At 41.7% G+C, this 23,554-nt stretch overlaps 1 protein-coding gene across 1 annotated transcript in view; it reads left to right on the top strand.

Moving 5' to 3' along the window:
* The first annotated feature begins 13,607 nt into the window (after nucleotides 1–13,607).
* LOC146970889 (junctophilin-1-like) overlaps nucleotides 13,608–23,554 on the top strand; it is a 47,764-nt gene continuing 37,817 nt past the window's right edge. The window contains exon 1 of the mRNA XM_085804853.1: nucleotides 13,608–14,207. Coding sequence (XP_085660979.1) covers nucleotides 13,829–14,207 — 379 coding nt within the window. The 5' untranslated portion in view covers nucleotides 13,608–13,828. The remainder of the gene's footprint in view (nucleotides 14,208–23,554) is intronic.

Below are 23,554 nucleotides of genomic sequence, written 5' to 3'. Positions count from 1 at the left end.
ATCGTCATCTATTTCAGTTCTGCTCGTCGTAGAGTCCCCAAATTTACACATAAGGTGTGTCAAAGTGTCTAGTTTCATAATTTAAAAAAAAAAAGCAAAAAACGAGGAATCTCGTTTTTGGCACTCAACGCATGGGAACGAAAAACGAGAAATTACGTGGTTGGCACTCAATGAGTAAAGTGCGAAGAGCAGGCACCTTCCACCAATGGCCTGAGGGCAACAATACATCCTCAGACTGGATAAAAGAGGGTCATCATCTCTGAACAAACATTAAAAGAGTATATTTTCCTCAAAAAATAGAGCCGTATTTTTTTTTTTTGTGGAGACAACATGAGCATCAAAGCATAATTTATTATCAACAACCACTCCCAGGTATTTATAACTGTCTACCAGCTCAATATCTGCACCTTTGATCATGGTTAATACAGGACAAGGACTGGACTTCCTACAGTTGATCATCATGTCCTTCGTTTTGGACACATTTAGTTGGAGGAAGGATTCATCACACCATGATACAAAATCAACTACGACAGGCCAAGTAGCTCACCCCCTTCAAGAAGACTCACGATGATGCGTCAGCAAATTTAATATGTCTAACATAGTTGCTGCGACAGTGTACACTCATTAGTGTACAGTATATAATCCTTGAGGAGATCCAGAGGAGGACTGCAGCTGATTTGAAAAGGAGCCATTTACCCTCACACACTGGGAGCGGTTAGTCAAAAAGTCTAGTATCCAGCCAACAAGATTAAAATCCAGTTTAAAAAGACTGATTAACTACTCTGCTAAAATAGACAGCTAAGGCAGCTCAGTCTCACTAACTTCCTGGTGCTCCACAGACAACAGTCTGTTTTGGCCGACTGGAGCTCACACCGTGAGACAACACGGCCGGCTGACCGAGACTCGGTTCTCCTCGAGTTGCAAACACCCGGCAGGATAAAGCGAGGTTTATGCTCCAGCCAGCCGAGTCTCTCTGCTCCTCTCACTGGTTAAACTTTTTAATTTAAAGAATATAATTTACAAGAAAATCCCTGAGCCATTAAGTTAAGCTTTTTCTTTTATTGTATTTAATTGTATTACAAATTATTGTCTATTTTATACGTTTTATGTTGGTGAACACTTTTACTTTGGTGAATTTGGTGAATTCCGGATCCGCTCTCTAGACCGGAACCTGAATGCAGACAAAATTCAGAGTGAATGGATACCAGGCTCTTCTCCTCCCTGTATGAAGAGCCTGGTGACGCAAGCCAGGCATGGGCAAACTAAGGCCATATGCAGCCTATTGGGCTTTTTACAGTAATATGTCCCATCAATCGGTTGGTTGGTATTGGTACAAAATTGTCTCCATAAGATGTTTTGACAGATTTATATGGATGTGATTGTTTTCCAGATCAATTATTTTTGTGGATGTTGTTGACATGCTCTCGGCTGGTGGGGTCCTAGGTGTGGGTGTTCAGCTCTCCAGCTTAAGTTTGGATGAAGTCTTTGAATGACATCAGTGACGTGAAGACGAAATCAAGCAAAAGGGAAACTTAAGAAGAGGGTTGACAGAAGTTTGATCAGACCAACATTTGCATAAAATTGAGAGCAATAAATCCCTAACACAAACCCATGAAAAAAGTCATGATATGATTACTGATATTTGATGTCACCATGTTGGCCTATGTAGCGGCAAAATTACCCACTGCAGAGGCTTATGGCTGCTCACCACTGGATCACAAATGTATTCACCATCTGGAGCGATGCACAGTAAGATGTCGTCATCTGAATGACTTCCTGCACTGTCCTAATCTCCATCTCAGCACTGATGTCAAAGATTTGGGCCTCCTTTAGGTTTTTCCTCATTCTCAGACCTGTGCTTTTGGTTAAGCTTAGTAGAATGTGAACTTTCTTGTTATCTTGATATGGTTAAAATTATTCGTTATTCATTATCAGTGCCACCGGAGGGATTCACAGGACTTTTTTTTTTTTAAATGACCCCCCTGTCGGAGTCAGTAAATTTTAACATGACCCTGCATTAAGCCTTATCAAAAGATACATGACCCCCCCCCCCCCAGCCATCGACACGTGACATCGCATCATGTAGCACGTGACACAACATTATTTCATTTTGACAACCATGCCCTCACTCTCAGAACATCTGCATTCTGACCTTACACACCACACTCCACCAAGACGGTGCCATTTCAGTAGATTTATCATGTAGACACAATATAGATCCCCAATATGCGGTAAGTTTGCTCCGCCGTTTGCGGAGCAGTGAAGCTCCATCTGTGGAGCAGCTAACTAGGCCACCGGACGAGCGGATTATCACAGAGGCTACCGCCGGGCTGCTGTGGTGGTCGGCCGGCTAAGCCGCGGCGTCCTCCCAGGGCAGAAGCCCCCCAGTAACCCGGTTGCTGCCTCTGGATGAGCGCATCATCACAGAAGCAATAGCCGGGCTGCTGAGGTGGTCGGTGGGCTAATCTGCGTCGTCCTCCCAGGGGAGAAAACGACCTGCATCATTAAAGGGATAGTTCACCCAAAATTCAAATTTCACTCATTATCTACTCACCCTCAAGTCAACTAAGAGCTGTGAGAATTTTCAGAGTCCTCCGTTCCTTCTCTGAGTTACGGGGGGCTCCGTGCAGCAGTATTTGTCCATATAATGGTTGTCAATGGACACCAACTTTCTTCGTCCAAAAAGACACACCAAAAAACATCCAAATACCTCCATAGTGCTCGTCTGTAATGTCCCTCTTGTACTGAAGCCCCAACATGAGAAATTGTTCCGAAAAAAATTAAATAAGTCTATATTTTAAGCTTGTTCGTAGCGGAAGCTCCCTGTGTCTCGGTTCACTGCTCTTCCTGTGTCAGTGCCAATCTCGCGTGATTTGCACTGACCGGCGGAAAAATTTCTCATGTTGGGGCATCAATACAAGAGGGACATTACATACGAGCAGTATGGAGGTATTTGGATGTTTTTTGGTGTGTCTTTTTGGACAAAGAAAGTTGGTGTCCATTGACAACCATTATATGGACAAATACTGCTGCGCGGACCCCCCCGTAACTCAGAGAAGGAACGGAGGACTCTGAAAATTCTCACAGCTCTTAGTTGACATGAGGGTGAGTAGATAATGAGTGAAATTTGAATGTTGGGTGAACTATCCCTTTAACTCTTTCACTGCCAAAGACGAGTTATCTCGTCTTAGCGAATCCAAGCGTAGTCTGCCAAAGACGAGATAACTCGTCTTAGCGTTTTTTTTAATGGCAACGCCATGTTGAATGTCTTGCCCTACTCCTCTGTGAAGAGCAGACTTGTATCATCAAAATAAAGTGCAGAAAAACACATTTGGATTGAGAGATATAAAAAATATAGCGTGTTTTTCCCCCCTTACGGAGCGGAGCGGGTGTCTGACTGCAGCGGCGCCGCTCCGTGACACTCTGGCCGCCGGTGAGAGCTTCGGGGGCGGCGGCGGGGCTCATGGCGGCTCGGCAGCTCGTCGAAGCTCCGTGCAGCTCCGTGATACAAAGCACAAACGTTAGTAACAACAACCCCGTTGATCGCTCGTCGTTAGTCGTCAAGAGCGTTTGGAAAGTCGCCAGATTTTGCGAGAAATCACTCAGATAGCAGCTTGAAAACCCCGCGCTCTAGTGTGGATGAGGAGCGGACGGCGCCGGCGAACGTGACGTGAGCTAAAGGTGGTGGGAGTGTCTGTTGTGAGCGTACAGAGACTGTCTGTGGCTGTGAGTTCAGGGGGCACGTCAGCCAGAGCTGTAGGCTGTGTGTAGATGTGTGTGTGAGACAGAGAGAGTGAGTGAGACCGCTGCCTGCTGACCAGAGGAAGCTGGATCTGATCTAAAGCGCCGTGTTTCGGCTACAAAAACCTGTCGAACTGATCCGTGCACGCGCGCGCGCACACACACACACGCACGCACACACACTAAAAAAAAGAAAGAAAAAGTTGTAACTCAAAGAAAAGAAAAAAAGAGGCTGCAGTAGTGTGTGTCAGTAGCTAAATGTTTTGTCTTTTGTCATCAAAAGTCATTTGTCAGTGTTGATTTAGTTGTTGTTTACAAGAGAACAACTGTACAGATGCTGAGGCATCACTAAAGCAAAATAAAAAGGAGCCAATTGTACTGGTTCACCTGAAAATGACACCCGACACAAAAACCTCTTTTTCTCAAGATTTTGGTGCCAAAATGGCATTTTGGGCTAAAGTAACCTATATTCAACCGCCAATTTCACAAGACTGGAACAAGATAGAAACAAACAGGTTTTTTTGCTGTAAACTAGAGACCGTCATCTTTCCTTTGATGGGTTGAATGTGTATGTAGTAACAGTACATAATATATGGTGGGTCTACGGAAATCAGTCAAAAAGCTGGAAAATGCCTGGCAAGCTGGAGGAAGCTGCTGTGAGAATGGCTGGCAGTCAAAGAGTTAATGTAAATTAACAGACCGTTTCATTGTAAAACATTTATTTATTGATGTAACGGTGATGATTGTTCAGAAATAGTTTTGTTAGTGGATACAGACTGAGTAGCCTATTACACAGACTACACCACTGAATGAGACAACATTTATCTCCTAAAAATAATTCATCCAGCCGGCGGTAAACCTCTAAAAAACTGCCAGTAAATTGATGGGCTCCTTTTCTCCCCTGGGAGGACACCGCAGATTAGCCGACCGACCACCACAGCAGCCCGGGTGTTGCTTCTGTGATGATCCGCTCATCCAGAGGCAGCAACTGGGTTACTGATTTTCGTTGCGCCTGCTCTGCTGGGCGGGAGGGGGGGGGCAGATCCTCCAGACAAAAAGTTGTATGACCCCGCCTCGCTGACCTTTTTTTTTTGTGGACCCACCCCTCAACAAAGAGTATTATGACAACAGTCCCTTAGTCAATTGAATAAAGTTATTTTACGTCTCAATGTAATTCTTCTGTTAGGATCTTCACTGGAACTGAACCACGAACCGTGAAACCAGGGGCAGATTTTCCATGGTGGCACGGGCCCCCAATGGTCAATGACTTGTGGTAATGTCAATCACTGTGAAAAGCTCTTAACCACTACTATGTTCACTGTACAGAGCTATAAGCACTGACTTCTAACTAAGGCTACTCAACTCTGTACAGCAAACATCCCAGTGTTCTGTGTAGGAAATAAAGAAAATGGTCTAAGATTGTTGTTGTTCTCAATTTCACCATTTGAGTTATGCTTGTTCTGGTTATTCTGTATACGATGACTGTTACACAAAACACTGATATGTTTATTACAACGTTGAGCTCTAACTACTGGATGACATAAGACATTGCTGTTCATGGTGAGAATTTATTATATTGCTTATTCTGCTTTTTGTTTATAACAGAGTTGATTATAATCTTAATGTTGACACTGACTGCAGAAAATGAAAAGGTCATAGGCATCTTCCTTACAAAGTGAAAGATCCAATATGGCCAATAAAAGCAAGATAAATACATACTGTAAACAGTGTGTAACTGTACAATGTAAAATACTGATGAGAGCAGTTCATGGGTGGTTCATGCACAGTGGAAAAGGTAACAGGCAATATACTAAACTTCTATCTCACTAAGGTTGGGGGACCTTCATCGTCATGGTTACAATAACAACCAGGAGATTCAGGTCCTAGAACAAACACATACACATTCATGGTTGATAGAAATGCATACTGACTTCAGCAGGAAACAGGAGGGAAACAGCTGTTTGCTATGTTAAAGTCTGACATTATGTTAACCTCTCTGTCCAGCACGACTTCACTGTGTAACACTGCATCTCATTACCTTACAGACAGACTGTGACACTGTATGGCCACTAGAAGGCTCTGTCACTGTCATTCTTGCAGACAGGATTCTCAGTAGTTGTACAACTGCAACATCATGAGTGTATAAACCAACCCTCACCATATCAGCAGGTTTGAGGATAATATATTTTTAAAGTGTTTAAACACAGAGAGACTCTAGTCATTTTCCAAAGGTGACAGATAGTGTGTGGACATTGAAGGTGGACTCTGAACCTTTGGAAGATGATAAGTCTGGAGGTGTCAAATAAATATTTAGTGCTTGTAGCATGGATTTAAGAAATCTTACAGTTCATTTTCTGTCTGCAAAATCAGATTTCAGTTGTACAATTCTGGTATGGTACCTTAAAACACTTCACATCCTTCTTTAGTGTTGGCATGAGATTCTGAAGGTGAACATGACGTAGTGTGTTTATTTTCTAACAAAGTGTCTGCCAGGATCTGCTGCCAGACCAGCAGAGCTAATCCAGCTCAGGACTGTGGTTCATTTTCCAAGTCCTGAAGCTCAGAAGCTGCTTTCAGAACCAGAAACTATTGGAAAGAGCAGAAATGTAAGTGAAAAGATTCAGAACTGTAGACTCTGGATTCTCAAACTGCTTTTTCCATTCCAGTCATTGATAAAATTGATAAAACACATTAGAAAAAATGGCTCAGTTGTTTTTTAACATGTGGTGTTGATATTTACCAAATTAAGAATTCAATACAAAGAAGATAGTAAGGTTGTAAAGATATGTAAGGGTGTATGCTCCAACGGAATTTCGTTGTTATTTATGGCAATGACAAATAAATGATTGATTGATTGATTGATTGATTGATTGATTGATTGATTGATTGATTGATTGATTGATTGATTGATTGATTGATTGATTGATTGATGTTCTTCCGTGTTTACATCATACATCCAATGGTTTACAACGACGAATTAACATCTCGCAGCAAATCTTGTGAATGCGCACAAACCTCAACAGAGCCACTGGGAGCTACTACTACAACAAGGCTAAAAACAAAGTTCAATTTAATTTTTTCCAAACAACTTTTTAACAGAAAACAGAAGACACCTTTGCCGCTTTTCATCTTCCACTACGTTCGAAGTCTGCACCCTGCCTCCCCCCAATTTAAGGGGAGGTTTTAAGGGTTGAAAAGCACTTCTTCTTGCTCTTAGAATAATTGACACACTCTATCCTTACACAGGAACACACAAAACCGAGTGCTAGAGCCAAAATCAAGTATTCCCTCATGTGTTCTGTCATTTCATGAAGGCCGCTCCTACATAATGGCCATAATAAATATTACAGGAGTGACTGATCCAAAACACAGGGATTGTTATTATTATTTTTTATTTAACACTTTCCCTTAGTGCTTTGACTGTGGACTATGAGCACTGTGTGTTCAATCCTTGATCCTCCGCTGAAGCTGTGTATGTGTGTGTGTGAGAGAGAGAGAGAGTGTAAGGAGAGAGCCTCCACTACCATATAAAGACAGGCTCAGTTTGAGGCAAGTCCCTCACATACGTCTTGTGCTTGTGTGTTTTTGTGTTCACTTCCCTGAAATGTTCAACAATCTGTTCCTTGAAAACTAAATTGCAATCACAAACACACTGCCAGATCTGACCATAGCATCAAGATTATCAGAGTAGCCGTTTTCCTAGAAACACAGAGAAAGTCCTGATAAGACAGGATCACTCTGAAACTCAATCAGAAACTGTACAGGTTCAGTGAAAACACCACCCCACTCATTAAAGTACAGTTCATAAGTTAATTACTCACCTCATCAGTATGTTTGTCCTGAGGCCTACAATCCAGACCATGAGGATAGCTACACCTGTTTTGTTCTTCAGGCTCTGAATTCCAGCATATTCACTTTGAAATAGAAAAAAATACCACATTAAAATGCCAGGTATCATATAGTATAACCAAGGTGAGGTCAAACATGGAGTTTAAGGTCGCTTTCACACTAGCCTCGTTTGGTCCGGACTTTAGGACTTTTCAGTTTGGTCCGAACCAAAATTTCAGGTGTGAACACTCCCCCGGACCACGGTCCGGACTTTTGTCGGACGTAACGTAACATAACGTAATCAGACCAAATACAGGAAGCAAACCAAAACAGCAGTGTTTCCCATAATAAATTTCGTCAACCACGAATAGATTTTTCGGCTATTCATTCATTTCCGCATAGCGCTCTTTCTCCGTTATTGCCATTCACACACACACACACACACACACACACACAGAGAGAGAGAGAGAGAGAGAGAGTGTGCATGCAGGACAGCAGTGAAAGCCTGCCACAGTCTCCTTGCAAAGGAGAACTGTCAAAGCTGCTGCTCCCCATTGTTGATGAATCGGAAAAAAATGACAGAAACTGATTTTCCCTCACAAATTTTCTGACCAATAGCTGAACGACCTGTAGGCCACGTGTCATTTGTTTACAAAAAAAGGTGCGTTCGGATAGTAATGTCTTTCCAGGATGTTTCAGAGTTCGGCTGTCTAAGGTGAGTGATAACATGCAAAAACACAAAGTTTATACCTGTTAATGTAGAGTATAATACTCACACAATATATGAGTTCAGTGGTGTCTCGTAAGGATTCGAGTCATGTAGGCTACCATAGATATTTGATTGTTTTTGAGTGTTTGTTGTGGTTGAAAGAATTGCCCCCATACTTTAGCGTTGTCGCTATCCCTAGCGCCTTCTAGCCATGGTGTAACTCTGGTTTGCCTGCATCAATTTTAGTCACGTTTTTTGCTCCCCCCAACACTGGGTGACCATCAGGACAACGATTTAGGGGTCAAAAATGACCGGAATTCTCCTTTAAAGTTGTACATTTTCACACCTGAAAGTCTGAACCGGTTGGTACTCTGCATTAATGCAGTGCACCAAGGATCTTTTTTATGACATATTGACATCCTGCCCTTACCTATGCTGCATCTCTCTCCACTTGACATTGATAGGTTTGTAAACAGGCGTTGTAACAGTGTGTGATGTGAATACACCCAGTATTCACACCCTGCGGAGGGTTAGAGCTGGTCCACCAGTGTTCCACGACCAGGATGAAGACCACATCATTCCTCCTGAATCCGAGGTTTGACTGCAGCAGCGTTTGTATTTTAATAGAATGAATAGCATTTAGGACTGAGAGGGAGGATAAATACTCCTTCCCTGTATCAGACCCAGAGAGTCTCTGTTTGTGTTGTGCACCTCATGTAATACTGCCCTGGCAAGAAGAGCAACCTGCTGCTATACAGCATTTGAAAAGAATGCATCGGACCTACACCCCAGATAATGAGAAACCAGCTGCTCCTCTTTCTGAAGTCAGACTGTTACTTGCTCCCATGTATGAATATAAGTCTTAGATGTCTATAGATGTCAGCAGCACAGGAACATACCTGTCTCTGATTTTGAAACAGGAAGCTTTATTGAAGTGTGTTCAGCTTTTTTTTTTTTAAAGAGCTATAACACAATGACAGCATGTAACAGAATAGTAATGAGCCTGCACCCGCTGCTCCCACCCACCCACCCACAGCTGAAGTCATTGTTTCTATAAAAGCAGAGTGACGCAGCTCTCCTGTGTTTTCACTGGCTGATAGACTGGAACTGATAAAACACAAAGGGAGAGAAAGTGGTAGAGAGACGCTCAGGATAAATAGTGCAATGCAGCTCGCTCTCTCTCTCTCACACACACACTCACAGCTAGTCTCCCATATAAACTCCTGTGATTGATGATTAGGGACTTGTTGCCAAGTTGGCACCTCCAGTTGTGTTTTCCTTTTCGTCCCCACACAGTCCAGTATTTTCCTATTCTTACTTAGGAGGGGAGGAAACAAGTGCCTAGTAACCTTCACAGCCAGGACACAGGAGGCAAGGGTTGAACCTTGCTCTGGTTGGTTATGATTCTGTGTTTGAGTAGACTCCAGCCTTATGCAACATATATGTACAGCTGATACTTAATGTTTTAAAAGTCAGCACTGTTGACCACTGAGCTCAGATATCAGCAGGGATGACATCTGGAGATAGGTCGGGCTACTGGAAAATGTGATAAAAATAAATCAAATTAAAAAATCAAGGTTTCTTTGTTTGCATGTTGCCCAAAAAACATCGAATTTTGCAATCCACAGTGACCAGGAAAAAAATAATAACACCTGGGAATTAGTAGCATTTTAACTTTTGCATGAGGCCGAATGACTGAGTTCAAGAAGATAAGGTAACAGGTAAGACCTGTTTTTTTCTGAAGTCCTACAGAACAAAGACTCTCGACCAGGAGGCAGAGGTGACATAGTCAGAGAGGAGCTGGTCTTCAAACATGGCACCCAGGTCTCTCTAGAGCTTGAGTAGGAGGTACCAATGAGATCTATCTATCTATCTATCTATCTATCTATCTATCTATCTATCTATCTATCTATCTATCTATCTATCTATCTATCTATCTATCTATCTATCTATCTATCTATCTATCTATCTATCTATCTATCTATCTATCTATCTATCTATCTATCTATCTATCTATCTATCTATCTATCTATCTATCTGCCATTAGGCTCCAAGCCAGCTACAGCTAACCAAGCTGCTACATGTTAGCTGCATATCTAATGATACAGCTGGGTATGTAGAGCTTACGTAAATCATTTTTTCCTGTTTACTTAATGAAGCATTTGAGTTGGATTGATTGAAGTGGTGTCCATCATTGATACTGACTCTTAGTTATAGGCAGCAACTAGGCCTATAGAACAACATCTTCACTGGAAAGGTCTGTGCTGCTTATTGAAAACCAAAAGCAAACTGCAAATTGCTATAAAATAAGATGTGTTTGCTTTTCAGTTGTGATGACATAGGTAAAATCAATTTTCTATGATTGGAGTATTGGTTAAAACTTTTGTTTTGCAAAAGTCCTGCAGGGGGACGTCCACTCAATATTTTCTCAAGGTCCTTCATTTTACATTAACCTTTATTTTTTTCAGTAGATAATCCTGGATAGTTTGTTATGATCCAGTTTCCAGCAAAAGAGCCTGCAGCAGCCAGCCCAGTGTCACTCTAAGAAGTGAAAACCTAAAGTTTTCACAAGATGGCAGTGTTTGACTTTGCATGGACATGGAGCTTCAACAGCTGCCGTGCTGCTGGCTGTTGCTGACTTCACAGGTGCACTTCACTGGATTCATGAATGTGGCCAGATTACAGGCTTTTGTTAAAAATAGAAATAACCCATAAGACCAGTCACTTTTGGCATCTGCTTTAAAACCAGGAGGCACTGAATAGTTCTTCCGACATCTTCCTTGTTATTTTTGGTTTTCTGGACTGGAGAGTTAAATCAAAATCAGAATCAAAGTCATCAATACTGAGAAGATTCTCAGTCACAGGTGGTGTTATCTAATATGTGTCGCCATCATCCAAAAGCCTCCTTTATTCCTATTTGTTATAAAAAAAGATGTAAAAGTATTCAATGTTTTAAATTTATACATGAGAAGAACTGTGAACAAATAATTAAAAGTACACAATAACAAATAATTGGCAAAGAATAGAGCATACTTTAGCATAACTTCTCTATATTTAAATGATGAGTTAAGGAAGTTGAAGTTTGAAGTTGAAAGTTTCCTCTAATGCTGGCTATACACAGCAGCTTATGGCTTCTTCTAATCTTAGTTGACATATGAGCTCTGTTCATAATGACCAGGCATCATGTTATATTACTCTAAGATCAAAGATACACATATTTAATATTTGATTCCCGAAAAATAAAGCTTGTTCAACATGTCTGCCTGTACTGTCTTGTATCTGTTAAATAAATCAATGAATTCTGTCTCTGAAGTGTCAACAGATCTCTCATTAACTGTTGCTCTCCACCTGTATGCACGTGTGTGAGACTGGAGACAGGCTGTGAAGTTGGACAGTTGGCTACAAGCTGAGCTGTGTTTTCGCTTTCAAAATAAAAGCATGCTTCTTAGAGAACTTAGTGGAAAAAGTGACGTTGCCATATCCATGATGTGCCCACTGCTGGAAGATTCAGATAAATCAATAACATTCTCAGTTACATAAACACTGTCTTGAGTATATTGTTTATTTCCACTGTAGCTCTTTGGTGCCCGTATCACATGTGCAGCTTCAACTGCAGTGAGAACAGCTGGTGTCATTTCTAAATTTAGAAACCTTAAGAGCTTGGAATAGATTTTTTTTTAAATGTCTGCACAGGGAATACCCAGGCACATTTAATTCCTACCCCACCCAACTGGTTGCAGTCAGCATGTGCCCTGATTTAGTCCTGTAAACGTTCATTAACCAGCAGAGAGAATTAATGGAATTCTTCCCTTGATGACACCCCCCCCCCTTCATATCAGCTCTAAACAGGCTGTTCTCATGTGACACTGCAAAACTCTGTTTAACATAATAGTCCTGCATGTGAATATTATAATACCAAGTAAAAAGGGGAAGTGCCATTTTTTACTTTACACAGCTCTGCAGGGGCTCCATGACCTCCAGGGTCACACTGACCCCTGGCTAATTACTGGATACCTGTAATGGGTATAATGGCTGGCGCTACTTTTTACTGTAATCAAAAAAAGTTACTGTTTCCCCGTTATAACGCTGTTACCGTTATGGACAATAAAATGCACTGTACTTGACTCAAGAAGTCCGTCACAAAATAATACACCCATTTAAGTGTAGTCTATGCAACAAACACATTTTGTTTCAGTTCATCAACTAGTCGGAAACAAGCCGTTTATCTGGAACTGACCAACTCACTCACTGTTTTTCCGCACAGGCAGGTTCTGTGATGTTCCAGATAAACAGGAGGGTTATGGTTAGGGGGTTAGGGGGCGAGTCCAAGTAATTTGACATATTTGAGCATTTTATAAAAGAGTAATGCAATACTTTTCCTGGTAATTGGTTACTTTTATGATGTAGTAATTCAGTTACTAACTTAGTTATATTTTGGGGAAAGTAACAAGTAACTATAACTAATTAGCTACTCTTTATAAAAGTAACGTGCCCAACTCTGCTGGATACTAGATGAAGCAAAGCCTGTACATGCCCGCACCCACGATGGATGGATGGATGGATGGATGGATGGATGGATGGATGGATGGATGGATGGATGGATAGATGGATGGATGGATAGATAGATAGATAGATAGATAGATAGATAGATAGATAGATAGATAGATAGATAGATAGATAGATAGATAGATAGATAGATAGATAGATAGCAGGGCCGTTAGGGGAGAAAGGTGATGACAATTCTGGGGGCCCACAGCCCAGTAGGGTCCGCAAAACCCCCCGTAGCCTAATCTAAATTATTATTTAGACTAAATTATTCTACATAGCAAAAGCTTCATGAGACAACTATTACTGTAAATCAGAATGACTGGCAAGTTGTCTGTTACTGCCACTGACTGTCACCGTTGCCCTGGTTGAGATAAAAAAAAAAGATAATAGCCTACATAGTCTATGAAAAAAGTGGTGATGAAAAGTCAGGGGGCAGGGGCCCAACTTAAGTATTTTTTCAAGGGGCCCAGAATTACTATATTACGGCCCTGATAGATAGATAGATAGATAGATAGATAGATAGATAGATAGATAGATAGATAGATAGATAGATAGATAGATAGATAGATAGATAGATAGATAGACCTTTTTTAATCCTAATTTTGTGAGTTCATTGCAATCAAGTGTCACCATCTTGTTGCAGTCAGATCTCACTTGTTACACTGGGAAACGTCAGACAGCGGGCTTTTACTTTGAAAGGGCAGACAGAGGCGCTGTGTTGCCGGTAGCTTGTCAGTGTGGAGCTCGGTGAGGAGTGAGGGAGTCAGTCCTCCCGCACTCCACAGTGCAGCGAGTGCAGCAGCCGCGGCGGCCGCCTCTCACTCTCCCGGGTCCCCGCTCTCAGTGAAACCAACCCCGCTCTGCCGATGCGCCCAGCCGCCGTCTCACCCGGTTCCCTCACACCTCTGCCGGCTTCCCCGTCTACATCAGCGCGCCCCTGATAACACACTCTGGACTTCATCATTAGACAACCAAGTTAGTACTTCACCCCTCCGTTTCTGAATGACGGGCGGTCGGTTCGACTTTGACGATGGGGGCACCTACTGCGGAGGCTGGGAGGAGGGCAAAGCCCACGGCCACGGCGTGTGCACGGGACCCAAGGGTCAGGGCGAGTACTCCGGCTCCTGGTCCAACGGTTTCGAGGTGGTCGGCGTCTACACCTGGCCCAGCGGGAACGTGTACCAGGGCTACTGGGCGCAGGGGAAGCGCCACGGACTCGGCGTGGAGAACAAGGGGAGGTGGATTTACAGGGGAGAGTGGACACACGGGTACAAGGGTCGGTACGGAGTCCGGCAGAGTCTGAACACACCGGCCAGGTACGAGGGCACCTGGAGTAACGGACTGCAGGATGGCTACGGCGTGGAGACGTACGGAGACGGAGGTGAGAGGGGGACACCGTGGGGGACACCGCGGGCCTGGTGACAGTAGCCTATGTGTTCTTAAGAGTTTAGTGTTTATTTTTATAAACTACAGTGTGGAGAAGGCATTGTGCGCGTGCTCATCACAAGCAGGCGCACGCGCGGTATTAGAGTATCTCAGTCAACACTAACAAGTTGTCAGACTGACTGACTGAAGCTGTGGCTGCATGTAAACAGAGCCGCCTGGAAACACCTGTTGTGGAACCTAAGTTTGACTGAAATTAAATTTAGATCACATTCTGACCTGATCCAACACACAGCAACACAACTGACCTGATCCAACACAACTGACCTGATCCAACGCAACTGACCCGATCCAGCACACAGCAACACAACTGACCTGATCCAACACAACTGACCTGATCCAACACAACTGACCTGATCCAACACAACACACAGCAACACAACTGACCTGATCCAACACAACTGGCCTTATCCAACACAGAGCAACAACTGACTTGATCCAACACACAGCAACACAACTGACCTGATCCAACACAACTGACCCGATCCAGCACACAGCAACACAACTGACCTGATCCAACACAACACACAGCAACAACTGACCTGATCCAACACACAGCAACACAACTGACCCGATCCAGCACACAGCAACACAACTGACCTGATCCAACACACAGCAACTAACCAGATGGAGACCAACTAACCGGATCTAACACAAACTACCAGATCTAACACAAAGCCACACAACTGATCTGATCCAACACAAAGTGTGTTTCGGTTCCACTGACTGAAACTGAACTGCCTGTTTTCAGATATGTTCAGTTACTAATCTTATACAATCTACACAAACTGAAGACAGACAGACAGTGCATTGTGGGATATTTTGAAGTCACTATAACGTGTGCAGTGGTTGAGCCTCTGTATTTAGACAGCTCTACAACAGCAAACACAGCGTACAGTGGAATAAACCACGACTGGATGGTTGTGGAAATGAGCTTGATGAGACAGAATGCTAATGAGACGGTGGTCAGTTTCCACTGGGTGTGATATGTGCTGGTTTAGTTCCAGTCATGTTCTGTGGATGACTCAGTGCTGTGCATCTAATCCACCTTACTTGTGTTACTGTTGTTCAGCAGGTTGCATCTATGGTCTGAACATTGTGTTTCAGCTTGTATCCATATGGAAATCAAATCAGTATATCAAATTGATCAACTAAGAATCAGACAGATACCTGCTCATCAAATATGGAACATGGGAATCTACCTTTAACTATATGAGACCTTTAAATATACAGTATACTGTATAGTGAAAATCAACAATCGGTCAAACAGTCATTCATCTTCCTTTCAGACTATATTCAATCAAACTTATGAGCCCATAATGCAAGCTATTTTAGAACGGCAGAGCAGGGGCTAATGGGATTTCTTGGTTTCCCTCATCAAACTCATCAAATACACAATCTAACAACTCCAAAGCGCTCTGGTGGACAAGTTGTGACCTGCACATTCACCACGCTATGAGATAATAACGGAACGTTACGAGACAGAGTTGTTTTTGAGGCAAATGCAGAGACTGCTTGCTGAAAAGCTGTCCCTGAAGGCAACGCGCATCAGCAATTTTGCATGAATTTACCTCTAAAACAACTGTCTGGTAACGTTCTGTTATTATCTCATCTCTAATTCAAACCTTTTTGTACCTTTCAAGTGAATTTTGTTTACATTTATTTTTGAATTGTGTAATGTTTTTTTGCTTTGTTATCTTCCAGCAAGCTGTTCCACAACCCCAGCATCAGAAATACACATCCTTTTAGTGTGGTATGAATGCTCGGTTGTTTTAAATTAAGTTCCCCTCTTAGTTGATGAATTAATTCATTATATTAGATGAGTGAAGTTATTGTTTAATAATAAGTCATTTTACAATATTACAAACTCTATCAGCTACATAACATTAAATAAAGCTACTTGTTCACTAAATACTCTAACAGGCTGGCAGAACATGATGATGTGAGGTGTGCATCCATGTTGTCAGTTGCCCCACAATAGCCAATCTGAATTGAATGCTTTCCATCCTGAATAAGATGTAACTGAGAGACTAGATGATTCCCACATAGACTGCTGCTGGAAAGAGCATAGGCTACGCATATAAAGCATGCAAAAAGTATACGTAGGCCACTTTCTTCATAGTTTTCAAAAAAAAATAAAAAAATCTTCAGGTGGTGAGAACGTGCACACGTCAAAAGTCATGTGCATGCGCGTACAATTTGAGGATGATTGAGATGTATGAGGAAAAAACACGTGGGAATACACGTGTGTGGGGTTTTATACATCTGACAGAAAGGCTGCGTGTTTCCGTTTTTTTAGTTTTATACGTTTGGCCCCAGGAGTTTTAATTGGTGCATGCACATCAGGGGTCTCCAGGTGGGTCACAACCCAAAGGTTCAGAGAATATAGTCTGTACAAACGGCTGCGTGGTTCAAACACTCTGTCAATTTGCTCCAAATGCAACTAAAAGAACCAAACTCCGGTTTTTGGATCAACAGTTTTAGATGACAGTCCCTCACATTTCCAAAATAAAAGAAACTATATTCACTGACTAAAACAATGTTTCATAGCAAGTCATTTATAGAAATTTAGTGCCATTGTAAATACAATATTGTCTTTCAATAATAAACGAAAAATCAAACCCAAGTGCAGATAATAGAAAATATATTTGAGTACAGCACTTAAATAAACATACTACTCTGTCCAGCTTGTATGTTATGTTATGCACCAACTTTCTGGAGGTGTCTATTTACTGGAGCAACAACCAACACTGACTTCCTCTTCTCATTCTGTGTTTTAGGCTAAATTCTTCCTCAGCCTTTGGAAGTAAGAAGGCTCTGACGGCTCTGTGGAGCTACTTTTACCCACTACTGGTTACATGAAACCATGTCTGCCTCCCAGCCAGGGGGCCTCTCTCCCTCCCTCTATCTTTAGCCCTGGCCCGCACCTTGATGTGGCAAAAAATTAATCCACCTCACTTTGTCGAATTGTTCTTAGCTTGTTTTTAGATTGGACTTTGTCAGACCGCAGCGATCACTGGTTCATCCGGTCATTTAAAACAACAGTGTGAATGATGCCTGCAGAGTCAGACGTTTAATAGTTTTTTTGACTTGTCTGCAATTTTTATTATGAAGTAGCAGAAATTCAAATATTTTTCAGTCTTCATTCATTTAACACTAATGTGTTATTCATTGGTTCATTTAATTTCACTAATTGTGTTTCATTTGTCAGATTGTTTTTTCATCAGTTGCAGAATAATAAGATCATAAAGCATGGGCCCTGCTCATCCATACCTGAAAATCTGACACAATGATGTTGCATGATTAGCTTGATTATTAGATTTGCAGTGTTATGTGTTATGTGCAGCACAGTGAGTTACATCATACCTGTGTCCACTCATATGTATAGCGTTGGAGAATTTCATTACGTGTAATTCTTGAGCGTGTTTAAGGAATTACAGAAGGCTTAAATGGATAGTTCAACATTTTGGCAAATTGGCCCATTGCCATAATCCCTGAAGTCATAGCAGTAGGTTCATTACCTTTAATTGTCAGTGCAAGCTACTTTTAGAATGGAGCAGAGCCGCGAGCTGCTCAGAGCTACGCTACGGAGGCTAATGGGATTTCTTGGTTTCCCTCATCAAACTCATCAAATACACAATCCAACAACTCCAAACTCTGTTCTAAAAGTAGCTTGCACCGACAACTAAAGGTAACGAACCTACTGCTATGACTATAGGGATTATAGCAATGGGCCAATTTGCCAAAATGTTGAACTATACACCCCACTTTAACATGGGGTGGGGAGCTGGGCCTAATTTCTTGCATTCTATAATTCATATGGTTAATTTTCCATTATTTGTTGGAACAATATGTTTAAATATGATAGACAGTATTCCACTGTGTCTCATTTTGTCCCTGTTTTGCTGCTGTTGCTGAAACGTTCCCCTTTCATGGAGTTATTATTATGATAAACAATGAATCCCATGTAAACCAGGCTCGGTGAACCTGGACCTCCCATCTGAGTGAGCCACTTGAGGGGAAGATTCATGGCCAGTAAACCTGCCAGCAGCCACTGTGTTACTATATTTACTGAAGACTCCACTAAGTGAATGAATCTGATCCAGAGCGTTGATTTTGACTACACGTAAAGCGAATGTCACCGTTTTGGCTTTTATGCTTTTACTTTAAAAGAACCACCAAGTATTTGATAAACTTTGATAAGTTTGGGATTCCTTTTCCAGAGGTTGGTCCAGTGTCTTCGCTGTAGAAGAGGCTTATTCCACATAGCAAGATAGCTGCCTGGAGTTATGTTTGGCCCCCAGCAGACTTCCCACTGTCTCAAGTTTCGTCTTTTAAAATAGCACATTCTCACATTCTCCAGCTGAAGCCTTCAGGGCAGGAGTGTGAACCCTCCTAACCAGGCCACGGAGCTGTTTTATCACCGAATGATGCTCAGAGGTGGAGGTTTCAGAACCAGAACGGTTTGATGTCCAGGACCACAAAACACCTTCAACACTCATACAGTGCAGGTGTTGAGCTGCGGGTGTGCTCAGCTCGTACACAGTGATTTAATGATTGGATGTGCGATGTAGACTCTTTCTGTATCATTTTGATAGCAACAACATTATAGAACAATAACTGAAAATTATAGAAAATATAGAGAAAATTATGTTGTAACTATTTATTTTGAGAGATTTTGTGAAGTAAGTCGGTTGCAGTTGGAATGGAAATTGGCTTTGCAAACATTTGTGTTCCTTTACAGCCTCTGTGATTTAGATACTGTGATTACGGTTGTCATGAGAACCGGTACTTTGGTAAGTCGATGCCAGCATGCAAAAAATATGTTAGTACCTGCTTTTTTCAGTACTAGTAAGTGCTGGACATACAACTTTACCCTTGGCAGGCCATGTTGTGAATCTGAAGGGCTGGTCTCAGTGCAGCTACAGTTGAACTCTGGTGTGTTCCGTTTGTTATGTAACACGGCTGGACCTCGATCTCCTCCAACTGCCTGGTGTACGCCACAAGTATGATCGATAGGGATGTAACGCTATCGGCAATACCGCAATAAGAAAAGTGACTTGATATTACGTGGACATGTACGGTATGAAATGTCGGTTCTTCTGGCAAATACTGTAGTTTTAGTGAGAGAGATGATTGTCCACGTCACCGTGTCAGCCGACTGTTACAGTAAGTGTGTGTGTGTGTGAGTGTGGCTCAGTTGTTTTACTGCGGTTCAACTCACACAACTCTCCCTGTTAATAAACTGACCACAGATGTGGTGGCACTATTGCCCCTTTTCTACTACACATTACAGATCTACTCGGTTCGACTTGAGTACTTGCCAAAATACATTGAAATGTTCATTTGAAATTGTTTTTGTGCCCTTTGCCATGTTTTTATGCCTTACATGAAGCACTCAAAATTCAGAGTTTGTCCCGGTCCTCCATGTTTTTGGTCTCTAATGCTTTGAAGTTGGAACACCTACCACACATCTTTTTCCTGTGTGTTGTCATGCTTTGCCAGTGGTGCAGTGTTTGGACCAGAGTGAAAACGAACTGTATGAAAAATGAAACATGAAATTAAAAATGAAACAAATGGATCATTTTTGCACCAGCATGTGTGAAATCAACAGTTCTCTTGTTGAACAACTTGAAGGACTCAGTAATGACTCCATGACTTCCTATTTTTGCTGAGTCATATTTACCATTTTAACACTGTTCTTAACTTCATGTTGCGAGTAGTAGTAGTGAATTTAGTAGTGAAGTAGTGAATTTAGAAGTCCATAGGTAGTGATTTATTATTTTTTTTATCATGGTATCAAATCGGTATCGGGAATCGTGGAAAAATACCGGTATTGGTATCGCCAACTGAAATTCTGGTATCGTGATAAGTCTAATTGTGATTTGTGGTTGTCACTGTATTAACCACAGATGATGAAAAACAATAATGCAGATCCACTAAACACATATTTCTAATAAAATAATCCTATTATAATTAGTGATGGATCAATCAGGGTATAATACACTAATCACAGTGTTAGAGGCTGTTTGGAGTCTCTCGTCCTAATAAATGAGGTTCAGAGTAAAACAGGACTTTACAGTCTTTATAGTGATTTTACATAAGTAAACTGATGCACATTTTTACCTCTGTTTTACAATCAGTGAAGAGCTTCCCACAAGTCTGAGATACTGGTACTGGTAGCCACCCTCTCTCTGTTTATGTATATCACTATGACTTTCCTCAAACTCTCTCTTTGAGTGATTGTAAGGAAATACACCAGACATCACACCAGTGGTTGTTTTGAATTTATGTGACTGGTGATTTTGTTGATGAATATGTCGCAGTTATGAAATCAGGATTTGACCTGAGGCGGTTCGATCCCCAGCTCCTCCAGTCCACACGTCAAAGTGTCCTTGGGTGTCCTCTGATGTTTTTTTAAGTGTGTGAATGGTTAGACATAATGCGCAATATGTAGATGGAAGTAGTAGTGTAAAGTGCTTGGTCTGGTCCCATAGACTAGAAAAGAAGAAGAAAGAAAAAGAAAATACAAATCCATTTACCATTTTGGGTGAGAGATAGGGTGAATGTGCTACTAACAGATGTTTTCCCTGTCTGTTTTTGTTGTCATGCATGTAAATTATATTTGCATAGTCTAACCTTAACATGGCAACAGAATCAAAAACCAAGACTTTGATTTTCCTCCTTTTTGCAGCAGAATAAAAATTGGGCCAACAGAAACCATGAATGAATAAAACAGCAAAGAGATGTTTCCACTGCAGTGCTGAATTTCATCTTTAGGAATCACCTGTAGTGTCATATTAATACAGTTACACAAAACAAGTAAAGGTTGATAAAACACAATATAAGACATTACATTCCTATTAAAGATTACTGGCAGCTATGAAGCTGCGACATTTGTGTGTAATGTGATCTTGTGGTGGTTGAACCCACATTTTATTTTGCATTTATGCATTTTTTCTAATCTCATGTCCCTCTGTAAACTGATTTAAAGGGATAGTTTTGGTTTTAGGGATTTTTTGGTTTCCCTCATCAAACTCATCAAATAGCCTACACAATCCAACAACTCCAAAACGCTCTGGTTGACAAGTTGTGACCTGCACATTCACCACGCTATGAGATAATAACAGAACATTACGAGACAGAGTTGTTTTAGAGGTAAATTCATGCAAAACCGCTGATGCGTGTTGCCTTCAGGGACAGTTTTTCAGCAAGCAGTCCCTGTATTTACCTCGAAAACGACTCCGTTCCATTATTGTTGAGTTGTTGGATTGTGTATTTGATGAGTTTGATGAGGGAAACCAAGAAATCCCTTGAGCCTCCGTAGCGTAGCTCTGAGCAGCTCACGGCTCTGCTCCTCTTTTCTAAAAATAGCTTGCACCGACAATTAAAGGTAACGAACCTACTGCTATGACTATAGCGAATATGGCAATGGGCCAATTTGCCAAAATGATGAACTATCCCTTGATCCCTTGATGAGGTGCATTTAAAGAATCCTGTTGTTTGATGTTGATGTTTTAAGTCAGTTTTTAACGTTGAAACCTCTGTTTTGGTGACATTTACACAAGATCTACCTGAATGATTTGATTTTTATTTGTGGCAGTGTATGTCATGATTTGTCATGTTGCCATCAAGGCAATGGTGAAGTGTCTTGCTGCCTCATGAAAGAAAGGCCATTCTTACAAATGTAGTTTCAAGATAACAAAGCTTATTATTCAATCATCATTTATAATATGTAATATGAGATGTATGAGATAATGAGCAAAGCTTGTTTTTTCAACACATCAGAGAATGTGTCCGTCTCAGGCAGAATTCACACAGTCTTTTTTTCATGAAATAATGTCATGTGATCTTACCTTGGGATAACAGTGTTTGTTAACTTTAAGAAAGTAAATAAGAGTATTTAAGATGCCATGTTGCCCAGCCCTAGTCCACACTGAACTTCAAAGGATATTTCTCATTTTATCAAGAAAAACAGTACTGTAATTTGATAAAGATTTTTTAGGAGCATTCTAATATTTTAACGACTCATCTCTGCCTTTGATTTCTAAATAAATCCTTGGCACTCTTGGAGATGGTGGGGTGCACATCAGTGAGACAGCCTGACCGAGGAACAACTGATTAGCACTGATGGTACTGTACTGAGTGGTGATTAGCTGCTGTGTGGTTGGGAGAGACGGTTTAAGGGTGAAGTGATTAAATGTTAAGGGAAATGTAGCTTCTTAAAACTAAAGTGATTGGGCAATAGGAGATGTAATTAATTAGTAGAAGCAGCTCTGAGTATGTAAGAAATGTGATCATGTTCATGACTGCCAAACTTTTCATCACAGGTTAATCCACTGCAGCTGTGATTTGATCAGAATGAAATAAGGAGAATCAGGACAGTGATTCAAGACTAAGACATGCTGCTGTCATGCAGGCAAGTTTAAAGAGGCTGTTTTTTATGTGTTTAATGTAAGTGAGGATCAGTGACGGCTGGTATCAGTGGGCTAGTGGGGCTAAGCCCTCCCTGCATTACACAACAAAAGATGAGAAAATATATTTTCTAAATAATATACAAAAGATTGTTATAAGTCTTGTTATAAATCTCCGAAGTGGCAACAGTGTCAAATAGTTTCAAGAAAAACACAGGATATCTCTAAATGGGCTAATTTTAATCAGCCCGAGCTCACCGAGTCTGCTCCAGGTCTGCTCTCATTCATTTTCCGACTGTGGATGATTGACAGGTGCCATGTCCCGCCCTCGCCATTTACCGACTGTTTGGGCTAATTTCATTCAGCCCACAGGCCGATCGGTTCTGACCAATCAGCAGCCGGCTGACGCAGGGTCAATGATTGACAGGCGTCATGACACGCCCCCTTGGTTTACTTGTCAGGGGCATAGACTGTAAAAAGAATGGACGTAGCGTCCGTGACGTCACCCATTGGTTTTGGGGAGTCGTTTTTGTGACTCAAATATGGCGGCCTGAACAGCGCCATGTTGGATTGGCTGGCCGAGTTCCCGCCCACTGGCCTCGAAGCAGCCTGTCTCCGGAGCTGCTCGGACCTGTCACTCAACGTTTCCGCGCCCTAATTGGCCAGAATTTTAACCTAATAACAGTAAAACGGTAGAGTTAAAAAAAAATTCACCCCCCTCAGAGTGTGTGCGGGGGTAGAAACTATTGATTGAGACGAAAAAACGTTCTGACACCAGGCTTTTAACATGTTTACTGAGGATGTAAAGTCGGCGATTTTAACATGGGGGTCTATGGGGAATGCTCCCTTCTGACACCAGCCCCCAGAGGAA

The sequence above is a fragment of the Trachurus japonicus genome, chromosome 17 (genome assembly GCF_045865225.1).
Source record: "Trachurus japonicus isolate A0001 chromosome 17, Traja_1.0".
In the NCBI taxonomy this organism is placed as follows: Eukaryota; Metazoa; Chordata; class Actinopteri; order Carangiformes; family Carangidae; genus Trachurus; species Trachurus japonicus.
Note: the sequence above shows the minus strand (reverse complement) of the source record. Positions and strands in the feature narration are given on the sequence as shown.